We start from the raw sequence: 15,245 nt of genomic DNA on the forward strand, positions 1-15,245 counted from the left end.
GCCCATCCCTTTCGAAATGACCCCACCTTGGGCTGTGCCACCTCCTCGGTGTGCAGCGGCGGCTGGGGTCATACAGAAATTCAAGCTTTTTCTGTCGACTGCACCACAACAGACGGCCCAGCCGCTGTCGTTGCGTTATGCAGAATGGCTAGAAGGGGCAGGTATTCTGTCGGGCTGGCTGGACAGGACATTGAGGAGGGGATATGCACTACAGTTCATTCAGCCTCCTCCGCCCTTCAGGGGCGTGAGAGAGACTGTTTTTTGTCCTGCCCGATAAAGACACGTGCGCTCCAGGAGGAGATTACGAATCTCCTAACAAAGGGCGCAGTGACATTGGTTCCGAGGGACCAGTGGGACATGAGATGGTACTCCCCGTATTTCCTTGTCCCAAAGAATTCGGGAGACATGAGACCCATACTAGATTTCAGGGTCCTCAACGAGAGAGTGGCGAAACGCCCCTTTCGTAGATACCTGAGGGTCGCGTATTTCGTGTGCCAATCACAGAGTGGCACAGGAAATTCCTACGTTTTGCTTTCCAAGGGAAGGTTTACGAGTACACGCGCCTGCCCTTCGGGTGCACGCTTGCTCCTCGTTTTTCTCCAAATGCGTGCAGACAGCACTCGAACCACTGAGGCGAAACGAGATACGCATATTAGCATATCTCGACGACCTACTGGTCTTCGCCCAATGCCCAAATCGAGCCATTCGGGACGCAACCTCACTGGTGCAGCACCTCACTCAGCTGGGGTTAGCTATAAACTGGACAGAGAGTGCTCCGTGGCCGGCTCAACAGTTTTCCAATCTAGGCATTCAGTTGGATACTGCCGAGATGAGGGCCAGTTTATCGGCACCACGGAGAGCGATACTGAAACGTCAGCTCTCCGGGTGTGTCGAGTGACAAATACAATCACCGCTCTGTCAAGGATGTCCTTACTAGGACTGATGTCTGCAGCCCATGTAGTGGTCCCCTTAGGCCTGTTACACATGCGCAGACTGCAGAGGCGGTTCGCACGACTGCGACGGGTTCCAGTGAGACGCCGTCGCAAGTTGATTGTAATACAGAGATCGGTCAAAACCGACCTGAGCTACTGGAGAGACCCGCGCGACATCGCGCGCGGAGTCGCCTGAGTTCGCTGAAAGCTCTCCACATTCCAGGTCTGCTCAACGAAGGAGCAGATCTGTTATCACGGGGAGGCCCGAGGGACGACGACTGGAGGTTAGCACCCTCCATTGTGTCTCTGATTTGGGCACGGTTCGGGCAAGCAGAAGTGGATCTGTTTGCGTCCCGGACGAATGCGCAGTGTCGCCTTTGGTTCTCCCTGCGCGAACAGGACAACCCGCCATTGGGAGTCGATGCATTCGCACACCACCCATGGCCGAGGGTCCTGTTATACGCGTTCCCACCCCTGACATCTATCCTCCCACTGTTGGCACGAGTGAGGTCAGAGAGGCTAGAGTTAATTCTTGTAGCCCCGGACCGTCCCGGAGCCCCGTGGTTTCCGGAACTGATGGAGATGTTGGTAGAGGGCCCATGGCCCATACCTCATCGACAAGATGCACTCTCTCAAGCCAGAGGCTTGGTGAGGGGGCCGCCTATGATGGGGGGCCCCCTCATGGCCTGGTTACTGAGAGGGATTTGTTAGAACGCAGGGGTCTGACAGACGCGGTCATTCAGACCATTCAGAGTGCGCGCGCGCAATCCACTGCAAAGGGATATGCGGCGCGCTGGCGAGTGTTTACACAGTGGTGTGAGGGACAGGACGTTGACCCAGTCTGCTGTCGGGTCGAAACGTTCTTGTGCTTCTTACAGTCGCTGTTTGACAAGGGATTGGCGGCGGGAACTATTAAAGTTTACGCGGCTGCCATCTCAGCTTGTCATGAGGGTTTTGCGACAACGACACTGTTCAGTCATTCGCTGGTTAAGCGTTTTTTGACTGGAGTGTGTAGGCTTAGACGCCCTCATAGGACTCTAATGCCAAAATGGGACCTGTCGATTGTGCTAGAGGCGCTGTGCGTGCCCCCATTCGAACCCATTGACACTGTGTCGTTGCGTTTATTGTCTCTCAAGACGAGTCTACTCCTCGCCTTGACTACGGCTAAGCGAGTGAGTGATTTATGTGCTCTCTCGACACGGGCAGATTGTTTGATCATATCTGATGACAAAACAAAAGCTGTGTTACGCCCTAACCCGGCTTTTATCCCTAAGGTTAATCGTGGGTTTAGGGTTCAGAGCTGTGCTCTGAGCGCCTTTTTTCCTCCTCCTCACGACGGAGAGAGGGAGAGGCGTTTACATTGTCTATGTCCGGTGCGCGCGTTGGCACAATATGTGAAGCGCACAGCAGGACTGAGATCTTCTCCCCAGCTTCTGATCTGCTACGGCGGACAGAAAGCCGGGGCACCACTCTCGAAGCAGAGGCTGTCCCATTGGATTTGCGAGGCTATTAGCCTCGCATACGAATCGAAGGGGCAGCCCGTGCCGACTGGCATTCGGGCTCATTCCACCAGGGGCATGGCCACATCAGTGGCCATTCTCAGGGGCGTGGGAGTGGAGGAGATATGTGAGGCGGCGTCTTGGTCGTCGCCATCACCTTTTGTACGGTATTACTTGAAAGATATTTCTTCCTCATCCTTTTCTCATTCTGTCCTCAGTTTTGCTGATGACTGATGTAGTGGGGAAGGCACTTGGATTACCCTGGTCATGGGGATTCTATTCAAGTGCTGTCAGGATGAATACGGATGTGCCTGGGGAGGGGACCCTCCTCCAGGACATGTTCCGTTAGATCAACAACCCTACGTGCTCACGTAAGGGTTAGATCTGTGATATTTCTTCCTCATCCTTTTCTCATTCTGTCCTCAGTCTTGCTGATGACTGATGTAGTGGGAAAGGCACTTGGATTACCCTGGTCATGGGGATTCTATTCAAGTGCTGTCAGGATGAATACGGATGTGCCTGGGGAGGGGACCCTCCTCCAGGACATGTTCTGTTAGATCAACAACCCAACGTAAGGGTTAGGTAAGTGATATTTCTTCCGCATCCTTTTCTCATTCTGTCCTCAGTTTTGCTGATGACTGATGTAGTGGGGAAGGCACTTGGATTACCCTGGCTGGGGATTCTATTCAAGTGCTGTCAGGATGATTACGGATGTGCCTGGGGAGGGGACCCTCCTCCAGGACATGTTCCGTTAGATCTACAACCCTACGTGCTCACGTAAGGGCTAGATCAGTGGAGCAGACTCGGTGTGGGTTGGGCCAACTTTTTAAGGTTGTCTTGAACCAACATCAGTGGTCAGCTCCGGGTGCCGCTGAGATTGTTTTCGGACTAATAGTCTCAGTGGGGGTACATTTGGCCTCGCTCGCTCCGCCTAAACCAATAGGAGCAGAGCTCCCCTATGGGGCGGAGCTCCACGATATAGAACGATAGTTATGGAGATAGACTCCAGTTCTATGAGTGGAGCGGAGCCCCATAGGGCTGCTGGCCCACTTCGACTTGTTCAAACCCGGCTGTTTTGTATGTTTGGGAGAATGATGGAGCGATGTACGCCCCTTTATATAGCACCCCAGGCGGGCGCAGGCATTGAAAAATTCAGTCATTGGCTACTTTAGGTAGCGTGGTAAACCAATAGGAGCAGAGCTCCCCTATGGGGCTCCGCTCCACTCATAGAACTGGAGTCTATCTCCATAACTATCGTTTCTTGCTATAGGTGGTCGTTTATATCAGGGAACGCCCATTGGGAAAAATATTATTGATCGCCCCCAAATATATCACTGTAACCCTAACCCTAAACACAACTATGTAATATATCACTGTAACCCTAACCCTAAACACAACGATGTAATATATTATTATTATTATTATTATTATTATTATTATTATTATTATTATTATTATTATTATTATAACCTTTATTTTACCAGGCGAGACAATTAAGAACAAAATTCGTATTTACAATGCCGGCCTGTAGAAATAGCACTGTACACACAACTATGTAATATATCACTGTAAACACAACTATGTAATATATCACTGTAAACACAACTACGCAATATATCACTGTAAACACAACTATGTAATATATCACTGTAAACACAACAATGCAATATATCACTGCAAACACAACTATGTAATATATCACTGTAAACACAACTATGTAATATATCACTGTAAACACAACTATGCAATATATCACTGTAAACACAACTATGTAATATATCACTGTAAACACAACAATGTAATATATCACTGCAAACACAACTATGTAATATATCACTGCAAACACAACTATGTAATATATCACTGCAAACACAACTATGCAATATATCACTGCAAACACAACTATGTAATATATCACTGTACACACAACTATGTAATATATCACTGTAAACACAACTATGTCATTTCAATAAAAATACACAATGAAAACACTTGTGCTGATTATAGACGCTTAATGGCACGTTTTTAATTTTCAAAAGATTGCATATATTTTGTATTGACTATAAAATAGTATTAATGCATTTAAACATTGAGACAAGAAGCTGTCTTCTGTACCTGCTCTTTGGGGTAAGTAGTACAGACAAATCTGTTTACTTGGAGCTGGTGTATTTGGTTACGGCCTTGGTGCCCTCGGACACGGCGTGTTTGGCCAGCTCACCGGGGAGCAGCAGACGCACGGCGGTCTGGATCTCCCTGGAGGTGATGGTAGATCCACATGTGAACGCCGTTTAAACTATTATTATATTTTATTATTTATTTTAAATCCACCTGTCCCGAGAAATTGGTCATGCGTATGTATGCAGTGTAGTCACTCCTGTCCATTATATTAATAGAGGAAACCGTTTTGGACAACTAGTGAGCAACAAACAAGTGAGGAATAAAAAAAGGCGCGCAAAACCTCCGGCGCGTTCAAGGACTGGAGTCTTTGAAAATTGTAACATCGAGTAATTGATACATATGCCTTATACATGCTTGTTATGTTATGTATACTTTCTGCCTGTTTTAACCTGCTGTGGCTTTCACTCTTGTATTATGTTTTATTTGTGTTTTCTTCCTTGTTATGTAAAGCACTTTGTGACCCTTGGTCTGGGAAAGGTGCTGTATAAATACATTGTACTTACTTGTTACAATACACACAATCAGTACAGCAAATAAGTTCAACTGATTTGTAGCACGCAAGTTCAACTCACTATGGAACTGCTTTTATTGATAGGGTGGGTGGCTCTTAAAAGAGCCTTTTGGGGTAAGTAATACAGACAAAAATCGGTTTACTTGGAGCTGGTGTACTTGGTCACAGCCTTGGTGCCCTCGGACACGGCGTGTTTGGCCAGCTCACCGGGGAGCAGCAGACGCACGGCGGTCTGGATCTCCCTGGAGGTGATGGTACGACGCTTGTTGTAGTGGGCCAGGCGAGAGGACTCGCCGGCGATGCGTTCGAAGATGTCGTTGACAAAGGAATTCATGATTCCCATGGCCTTGGAGGAGATGCCGGTGTCGGGGTGGACCTGCTTCAGGACCTTGTACACGTAGATAGCGTAGCTCTCCTTCCTGGACTTTCTGCGCTTCTTGCCGGTTTTGCTGGCGGTCTTGGTGACAGCTTTCTTGGAGCCTTTCTTGGGCGCAGGCTTCGCAGGCTCAGGCATGATGATGAAAACAGCTCGGTACTTCTCAGAAACGAATGAAAGGGTGGAGGTAGTGCAGCCGCTATATAAAGGGGGAGCTATGCAAAGTAGGCGACTCCTGACACTAGATTCTATTGGTCGAGTCTGGTTCTGAACAACATTTGAAAAAACACTCGTTGTCCAGTTAGCCAGGTTGTCTAAGAATCACCTATCCATCAGTCATCATAAGAAAAATACATCTATGCTAGGACCAGGCAGTCACAATGCTAGAAAAAGGAAGAATTACATGTTTTCATTATTAACTTATTTACTGTGGAGAAACCTGTACTGGGAGGTAGTGGGGATTAAGAGGTCTTTGGGAGGGATATCACTTAAGGACTGGAGTCATTGAAGATTGTAACATCGAGTTATTAAACACCAGTACTATATAATATATACTATACCATACTATAACGTCGACTTCATTGTAGCACGTCAGCTCAAAACACTTGTCACACTGACTTGGCCAGTTAATGACATAATGGGGGTGATATGAAGGCATATCGATAGATAAGTGGGCATGTCTTGGCGGTAGTGGTAGGCTAACTTATTGATTGTACGAGATTATCCACATGTGAACGCCGTTTAAACCATTATTATATTCATGATTTATGTTTAAATTGACCTGTCCCGAGAAATTGGCCATGCGTATGTATGCAGTGTAGTCACTCCTGTCCATTATATTAATAGAGGAAACCGTTTTGGACAACTAGTGAGCAACAAACAAGTGAGGAACAAAAAAGGCGCGCAAAACCTCCGGCGCGTTCAAGGACTGGAGTCTTTGAAAATTGTAACATCGAGTAATTGATACATATGCCTTATACATGCTTGTTATGTTATGTATACTTTCTGCCTGTTTTAACCTGCTGTGACTTTCACTCCTGTATTGTTTTATTTGTGTTTCTACTTGTTATGTAAAGCACTTTGAGACCCTTGGTCTGGGAAAGGTGCTGTATAAATACTGTATAATTGTACTTACTTGTTACAATACACACAATCAGAACAGCATATAAATTCGACTGATTTGTAGCACGCGAGGTCAACTCACTATGGAATTGCTTTCTTTTTTTGATAGGGTGGGTGGCTCTTAAAAGAGCCTTTTGGGGTAAGTAATACAGACGACAATCTGTTTACTTGGAGCTGGTGTACTTGGTCACGGCCTTGGTGCCCTCGGACACGGCGTGCTTGGCCAGCTCACCGGGGAGCAGCAGACGCACGGCGGTCTGGATCTCCCTGGAGGTGATGGTACGACGCTTGTTGTAGTGGGCCAGGCGAGAAGACTCACCGGCGATGCGCTCGAAGATGTCGTTGACAAAGGAGTTCTATATCGTGGAGCTCCGCCCCATAGGGGAGCTCTGCTCCTATTGGTTTACCCGCTACCTAAAGTAGCCAATGACTGAATTTTTCAATGCCTGCGCCCGCCTGGGGTGCTATATAAAGGGGTGTACTTCGCTACCTCATTCTCCCAAAAAGTTCAGCACGGGTTTATATCTGAAGACTGAGAAGGACGACTACTAAGACTGGAGGACCCGCCAGACTTTTCCCTTCAAGATGGATCGTCCGCCGCCTATGGAGAAGTTCCTCCGGGACGCCTGCCGCTGCGACTTCCAAGCAGAGGAGGACGCTTTTCAGCGGAGGAGACTTTTCCCTTCAGCGATGGATCGTTCGCCGCCGACCACGAAGAAGTTCCTCCGGGACACCTGCCGCTGCGATTTTCTAGCAGCGGAGGACAAGCAAGAACGGCGTTCTGGGCAGGCACCTCCCCAAGTAGGGATGGTCCCGCCCGCTCAGCCGGCCCTGACATCACGCCGCCCTCACCCAGCTGAGTGGTCGGTGCCGGTGTCAGAATCAGAAAGCTCTGATGAGAGCGAGCGGCAGGTAGAGCACGTGCTCCCCGCCCTCGCCCCCCCCATCACTCCGCCACGACTTCCAGGGCCTCCTGGAAGCTGCGGCAGGCGTGTTGGCAATTCCCCGTCCCGCCTCCCCTCCCCCAACGGAGTCCTTCTGGGAGAAGGACCTGTTTTACGGAAAAAGGGCGAAGCGACAGGACCAACCTCCTAACGCTGTCCTCCCGGGCTTAGATAAGTTCGTGGAGGACAAGTGGGGAGAACCACTCACAGGCAGGGCGCCGGTGAAGGCGTTCTTGCCCTTTACCAGAGTGGAGGGGCTCGCGGAGGGGATGACCAACGGCTCCCCGCCGCTCGAACCAGCGCTAGCCGCCTACTTGGTACCGGGGTCCAGCACCTGGTCGGTGCCTAACAAACCTATGCCGCCCAACCAGCGTGACAGGTTTAACGCCACCCTGGTAGACAAGAGCTACGCTCTCGGTGCGCAGGCGGCGGCAGCGGCGAATAACATCGCCGTGTTTAACGCCGCCATTGCGAAAATCACCGCAGACCGACCCTACGGTTTGTCTGCAGCGGAGACGGTGCTTCTGAGCAAGCTCAGTGCCGCGACGATGTACCTGGCCCAGGGCGTCGCGGTTTGTGGGGGTCGCCTGATGGCAAACGCGGTGGTGCAGCAGCGACAGATGTGGCTGTCTCTCACCACCATGACCGGGGCGGACCGGATGGCCCTACTGAATGCTCCAATAGAGAGACAAGGGCTATTCGGTCCCGCCATGGACACCTTGACGGTGCGCCTGGCCGCGATGGAGGAGGCTAAGAGGCACCTTGCCAGCCACCTCCCCCTCCAGCGACCCTCCACCTCTTCTTCTTCCGCCGTGGTGACGACTAGACCGTCAACGGCTGCGAAACGGAGGTTTCGGTGTGATGCGGCACTGGCTCCACCTCTACAGACGGAGCCATGCCCCACTCGGCATCCCCAGCCCCCGCCGCTGACCACTGGGAGGGCCCACTACGGCCCCCCACGGCAACGTGGCCCGGTTTCACTGGCGGAGGGGTCGGTAATGACCCCACCACCGGTTTCCTCTTCATGGCTGCTACCTCATAAAGAGGTAAAAGAAGGAAAATCCCCACCTTACTTTTCCAGTAAAGATGATTTTCCCATGTTATCTACCGGAGCGGAGACCCGCCTGCCTTGTCGGAGCGTGGTCCAATCGCTACCGGTTAGAAACGAAGCGGAGACTGGCCCAGCGTACCAGCGTGTGGCCAGCTCTCTGCTTAACAGACTTACCCCTATCACGACACAAACAGGGTTAAACACCCCTGTCTGTAGCCGTATAGAGGGATCGTTATTTACATCAATAACCCCTCCATGTCTATCAGGATCTGGCCCAGCTCATGAGCGTGCGGACGGTCCTTTGATTATCAGACATAATAAACCTGCGTCAATAAAGGGCATTGTTACACATAGCAAACACTCTTTACAGACGGCAGCCCATCCCTTTCGAAATGACCCCACCTTGGGCTGTGCCACCTCCTCGGTGTGCAGCGGCGGCTGGGGTCATACAGAAATTCAAGCTTTTTCTGTCGACTGCACCACAACAGACGGCCCAGCCGCTGTCGTTGCGTTATGCAGAATGGCTAGAAGGGGCAGGTATTCTGTCGGGCTGGCTGGACAGGACATTGAGGAGGGGATATGCACTACAGTTCATTCAGCCTCCTCCGCCCTTCAGGGGCGTGAGAGAGACTGTTTTGTCCTGCCCGATAAAAACACGTGCGCTCCAGGAGGAGATTACGAATCTCCTAACAAAGGGCGCAGTGACAATGGTTCCGAGGGACCAGTGGGACGTGGGGTGGTACTCCCCGTATTTCCTTGTCCCAAAGAAATCCGGAGGCATGAGACCCATACTAGATTTAAGGGTCCTCAACGAGAGAGTGGCGAAACGCCCCTTTCGTATGTTGACGACGAGGCGCCTTCTGTCTTGTATACAGAAAGGCGACTACGGAATCAGCATAGACCTGAGGGACGCGTATTTTCATGTGCCAATCACAGAGAGGCACAGGAAATTTCTACGTTTTGCCTTCCAAGGGAAGGTTTACGAGTACACGCGCCTGCCCTTCGGGTATGCGCTTGCTCCTCGAACTTTCTCCAAATGCGTGCAGACAGCACTCGAACCACTGAGGCGAAACGGGATACGCATATTAGCTTATCTCGACGACCTACTGGTCTTGGCCCAATGCCCAAATCGAGCCATTCGGGACGCAACCTCACTGGTGCAGCACCTCACTCAGCTGGGGTTAGCTGTCAACTGGACAAAGAGTGCTCCGTGGCCAGCTCAACAGTTTTCCTATCTAGGCATTCAGTTGGACACTGCCAAGATGAGGGCCAGTTTATCGGCACCACGGAGAGCGACACTGACGTCAGCTCTCCGGGTGTGTCGAGTGACAAATACAATCACCGCTCTGTCAATGATGTCCTTACTAGGAATGATGTCTGCGGCCCATGTAGTGGTCCCCTTAGGCCTATTACACATGCGCAGACTGCAGAGGTGGTTCGCACGACTGCGACTGGATCCAGTGAGACACCGTCGCAAATTGATTGTAATACCGAGATCGGTCAAGACCGACCTGAGCTACTGGAGAGACCCGCGCGTCATCGCGCGCGGAGTCGCCATGGGCAGACCGGCATCCCACTACCCAGTCTTCACGGACGCGTCGTTGACTGGGTGGGGAGGAGTGTGTCAGGCAGGTTCGGTGGCAGGAAGATGGGGACCGTTAGAGACGCGTCACATCAACCTGCTGGAACTCGAGGCGGTGAAGTTAACGCTACTTCACTTTGCCCCGGTGTTAAAGGATCTGGACGTGTTAGTCAGATCCGACAACAGGACAACAGTAGCATACATCAATCGTCAAGGGGGAGTACGCTCAGCGTCACTTCATCGCCTAGCGACAGATATATGGCTGTGGGCTGTCACACACCTGAGTTCGCTAAAAGCTCTCCACATTCCAGGTCTGCTCAACGAAGGAGCAGATCTGTTATCACGGGGAGGCCCGAGGGACGACGACTGGAGGTTAGCACCCTCCATTGTGTCTCTGATTTGGGCACGGTTCGGGCAAGCAGAAGTGGATCTGTTTGCGTCCCGGACGAATGCGCAGTGTCGCCTTTGGTTCTCCCTGCGCGAACAGGACAACCCGCCATTGGGAGTCGATGCATTCGCACACCACCCATGGCCGAGGGTCCTGTTATACGCGTTCCCACCCCTGACATCTATCCTCCCACTGTTGGCACGAGTGAGGTCAGAGAGGCTAGAGTTAATTCTTGTAGCCCCGGACCGTCCCGGAGCCCCGTGGTTTCCGGAACTGATGGAGATGTTGGTAGAGGGCCCATGGCCCATACCTCATCGACAAGATGCACTCTCTCAGGCCAGAGGCTTGGTGAGGGGGCCGCCGATGATGGGGGGCCCCCTCATGGCCTGGTTACTGAGAGGGATTTGTTAGAACGCAGGGGTCTGACAGACGCGGTCATTCAGACCATTCAGAGTGCGCGCGCGCAATCCACTGCAAAGGGATATGCGGCGCGCTGGCGAGTGTTTACACAGTGGTGTGAGGGACAGGACGTTGACCCAGTCTGCTGTCGGGTCGAAACGTTCTTGTGCTTCTTACAGTCGCTGTTTGACAAGGGATTGGCGGCGGGAACTATTAAAGTTTACGCGGCTGCCATCTCAGCTTGTCATGAGGGTTTTGCGACAACGACACTGTTCAGTCATTCGCTGGTTAAGCGTTTTTTGACTGGAGTGTGTAGGCTTAGACGGCCTCTTAGGACTCTAATGCCAAAATGGGACCTGTCGATTGTGCTAGAGGCGCTGTGCGTGCCCCCATTCGAACCCATTGACACTGTGTCGTTGCGTTTATTGTCTCTCAAGACGAGTCTACTCCTCGCCTTGACTACGGCTAAGCGAGTGAGTGATTTATGTGCTCTCTCGACACGGGCAGATTGTTTGATCATATCTGATGACGAAACAAAAGCTGTGTTACGCCCTAACCCGGCTTTTATCCCTAAGGTTAATCGTGGGTTTAGGGTTCAGAGCTGTGCTCTGAGCGCCTTTTTTCCTCCTCCTCACGACGGAGAGAGGGAGAGGCGTTTACATTGTCTATGTCCGGTGCGCGCGTTGGCACAATATGTGAAGCGCACGGCAGGACTGAGATCTTCTCCCCAGCTTCTGATCTGCTACGGCGGACAGAAAGCCGGGGCACCACTCTCGAAGCAGAGGCTGTCCCATTGGATTTGCGAGGCTATTAGCCTCGCATACGAATCGAAGGGGCAGCCCGTGCCGACTGGCATTCGGGCTCATTCCACCAGGGGCATGGCCACATCAGTGGCCATTCTCAGGGGAGTGGGAGTGGAGGAGATATGTGAGGCGGCGTCTTGGTCGTCGCCATCACCTTTTGTACGGTATTACTTGAAAGATATTTCTTCCTCATCCTTTTCTCATTCTGTCCTCAGTTTTGCTGATGACTGATGTAGTGGGGAAGGCACTTGGATTACCCTGGTCATGGGGATTCTATTCAAGTGCTGTCAGGATAAATACGGATGTGCCTGGGGAGGGGACCCTCCTCTAGGACATGTTCCGTTAGATCAACAACCCTACGTGCTCACGTATGGGTTAGATCAGTGATATTTCTTCCGCATCCTTTTCTCATTCTGTCCTCAGTTTTGCTGATGACTGATGTAGTGGGGAAAGCACTTGGATCACCCTGGTTGGGGATTCTATTCAAGTGCTGTCAGGATGATTACGGATGTGCCTGGGGAGGGGACCCTCCTCCAGGACATGTTCCGTTAGATCTACAACCCTACGTGCTCACGTAAGGGTTAGGTCAGTGATATTCGTCCTCAATCCTTTCTCATTCTGTCCTCAGTTTTGCTGATGACTGATGTTGTGGGAAGGGCACTTGGATTACCCTGGTCATGGGGATTCTATTCAAGTGCTGTCAGGATGAATACGGATGTGCCTGGGGAGGGGACCCTCCTCCAGGACATGTCTGTTAGATCAACAACCCAACGTAAGGGTTAGGTAAGTGATATTTCTTCCTCATCTTTTTCTCACTCTGTCCTCAGTTTGCTGAGGACTGAGGTAGTGGGGATGGCACTTGGATTACCCTGGTTGGGGATGCTATTCAAGTGCTGTCAGGATGATTACGGATGTGCCTGGGGAGGGGACCCTCCTCCAGGACATGTTCCGTTAGATCTACAACCCTGCGTGCTCACGTAAGGGCTAGATCAGTGGAGCAGACTCGTGTGGGTTGGGCCAACTTTTTAAGGTTGTCTTGAACCAACATCAGTGGTCAGCTCCGGGTGCCGCTGAGATTGTTTTACGGATTAATAGTCTCAGTGGGGGTACATTTGGCCTCGTTCGCTCCGCCTAAACCAATAGGAGCAGAGCTCCCCTATGGGGCGGAGCTCCACGATATAGAACGATAGTTATGGAGATAGACTCCAGTTCTATGAGTGGAGCGGAGCCCCATAGGGCTGCTGGCCCACTTCGACTCGTTCAAACCCGGCTGTTTTTGTATGTTTGGGAGAATGAGGTAGCGAAGTACACCCCTTTATATAGCACCCCAGGCGGGCGCAGGCATTGAAAAATTCAGTCATTGGCTACTTTAGGTAGCGGGTAAACCAATAGGAGCAGAGCTCCCCTATGGGGCTCCGCTCCACTCATAGAACTGGAGTCTATCTCCATAACTATCGTTCATGATTCCCATGGCCTTGGAGGAGATGCCGGTGTCGGGGTGAACCTGCTTCAGGACCTTGTACACGTAGATGGCGTAGCTCTCCTTCCTGGACTTTCTTCGCTTCTTGCCGGTTTTGGTGGCGGTCTTGGTGACGGCTTTCTTGGAGCCCTTCTTGGGCGCAGGCTTCGCAGGCTCAGGCATGTTGATAGTGGCTCGTTACTTCTTAGAAACGAATGAAGAGGCGGCAAACGCACACCCGAAATATAAAGGTGGGGCTATGCAAATTAGGGGGCTGCTGACATCCACTTCCAAAGCTCTAGCCTGCCTCACGGGTAAATACATTATCTGCGCACGCGCGAGCTCCTCCCCCCCACCCCTTCCTTACTTTTTCACTCTGCTGTCGGGTTGCCTTGTTTCCGATGGCGATATGAACATGAAAACGTCAAGAGGAAGATTGAGAATGATATACATAGAACACCAAGTCCCCCAAACTCCCAACCAGCCTAGCGATTACTACCAGGAATTGTCCTTTTGGGATGGTACAAGGGCATGCATTATTATTATCACTAGATGCGCAATAGAAAAAGGGGCTGCACTGTGTTGTGTGAGTAATAATCCATAATAAACATTTTCTTTCTAGAGTGCACATGTGGGATGGTCATTTCTAATCGTGGAATGCCAAGACTACGCATTTACTTGCGTTGACATTGATTTGGCAACGTATGTTTTTTTCATGACAGCTATAGCCGTTGAATGTACAGGCCTGACAAAATGTGTTATAACAATGGAATCAACTCTCTTGTGTGGAGATGGGTGGCTCTTAAAAGAGCCGTTGTTTTTTGTAGGGAGTGGTTGAGTTTACGAATAGTTTAGCCGCCGAAGCCGTACAGAGTACGTCCCTGGCGTTTCAGAGCGTATACAACATCCATGGCGGTGACGGTCTTCCTCTTGGCGTGCTCGGTGTAGGTGACGGCGTCACGGATCACGTTCTCCAGGAAGACCTTCAACACACCGCGGGTCTCTTCATAGATCAGGCCAGAGATGCGCTTCACACCCCCACGGCGAGCCAGGCGGCGGATAGCGGGCTTCGTGATTCCCTGGATGTTATCACGGAGAACTTTGCGATGACGCTTGGCGCCTCCTTTTCCGAGTCCCTTTCCTCCTTTACCTCTTCCAGACATGTTGAGTTCAGTACGATTATGACTTCGATGAAGTTGTGGGGTGAATTTATCTCAGCTACGAGGACGTGATTGAGACCAGGTTGTACAGGAAGCGCGCGCTATCGCTTGCCTCTTTTTTTCTTGTGGGGAATTTTTGTAGAGGGAGGAGCTTCTACTAGGGACAACGTTTGGCATTACGGGCATTATTGAAGCAAAAGGACATCGCGCGCGCGCACACACACACACACACACACACACACACACACACACACACACACACACACACACACACACACACACACACACACACACACTCACAATCAGTAAAAGAACATAACATTAATCAAGATGTTTGGAATGGTCTGATAAGATTGACTCCTTACAACAGCACATGGTCAAATTTAGACACTATTATGACTGCAACCATTTCAATCTTTTAGCGATGTTGTAGTAGGAAATGTAGGCTCAACTGATCTATTTTGTGGAGCTCTGCCCCATAAGAGAGCTCTGCTCCTATTGGTTTACTCCTATAGGTAGCCAATGACTGAATTATTTATTGATTTATTCAGGGGGGGTGAGAGAGACTGTTTTGCCCTGCCCGGTAAAGACAAGGGCACTCTGAGAGGAGATTGCGAATCTGCTGGCAAAGGGTGCAATGGTCCTAGTCCCCAGGGACCAGTGGTTTGTACTCCCCCTCAATCTGCTGGAGCTTGAGGCAGTCAGACTGATTGCTCAGCTCAACAGCTAAAAAAAAACACTTCCCACCTACACTTAATTTCCCGCCTATTTGCACACGCCTTATATGGCTCTCCCACTCTATCTCTTCTGATCTCTTCTTTCTCCTCCCAAAATGAGAGAG

At 50.8% G+C, this 15,245-nt stretch overlaps 3 protein-coding genes across 3 annotated transcripts in view; 1 reads left to right on the top strand and 2 right to left on the bottom strand.

Annotated features, from left to right (window-relative positions):
* The window catches only part of LOC308152940 (histone H3.2), a gene marked incomplete at its 3' end in the record, with an annotated part of 110,290 nt that overhangs the window by 36,230 nt on the left and 58,815 nt on the right, over positions 1 to 15,245 (top strand). The gene's annotated exons all lie outside the window — the stretch shown is intronic.
* On the bottom strand, positions 5,260 to 5,634 carry LOC308152913 (histone H2B-like; the record flags this gene model as incomplete). The annotated part of the gene is made up of 1 exon (XM_080525985.1): positions 5,260 to 5,634. The coding sequence occupies one exon, from the start codon at positions 5,632 to 5,634 to the stop codon at positions 5,260 to 5,262; it is 375 nt and encodes a 124-aa protein (XP_080382111.1).
* LOC308154270 (histone H4) lies at positions 14,096 to 14,407 on the bottom strand (the record flags this gene model as incomplete). The annotated part of the gene is made up of 1 exon (XM_080527437.1): positions 14,096 to 14,407. The coding sequence occupies one exon, from the start codon at positions 14,405 to 14,407 to the stop codon at positions 14,096 to 14,098; it is 312 nt and encodes a 103-aa protein (XP_080383563.1).

The sequence above is a fragment of the Nansenia antarctica genome (genome assembly GCF_963989245.1).
Source record: "Nansenia antarctica genome assembly, chromosome: 3".
In the NCBI taxonomy this organism is placed as follows: Eukaryota; Metazoa; Chordata; class Actinopteri; order Argentiniformes; family Microstomatidae; genus Nansenia; species Nansenia antarctica.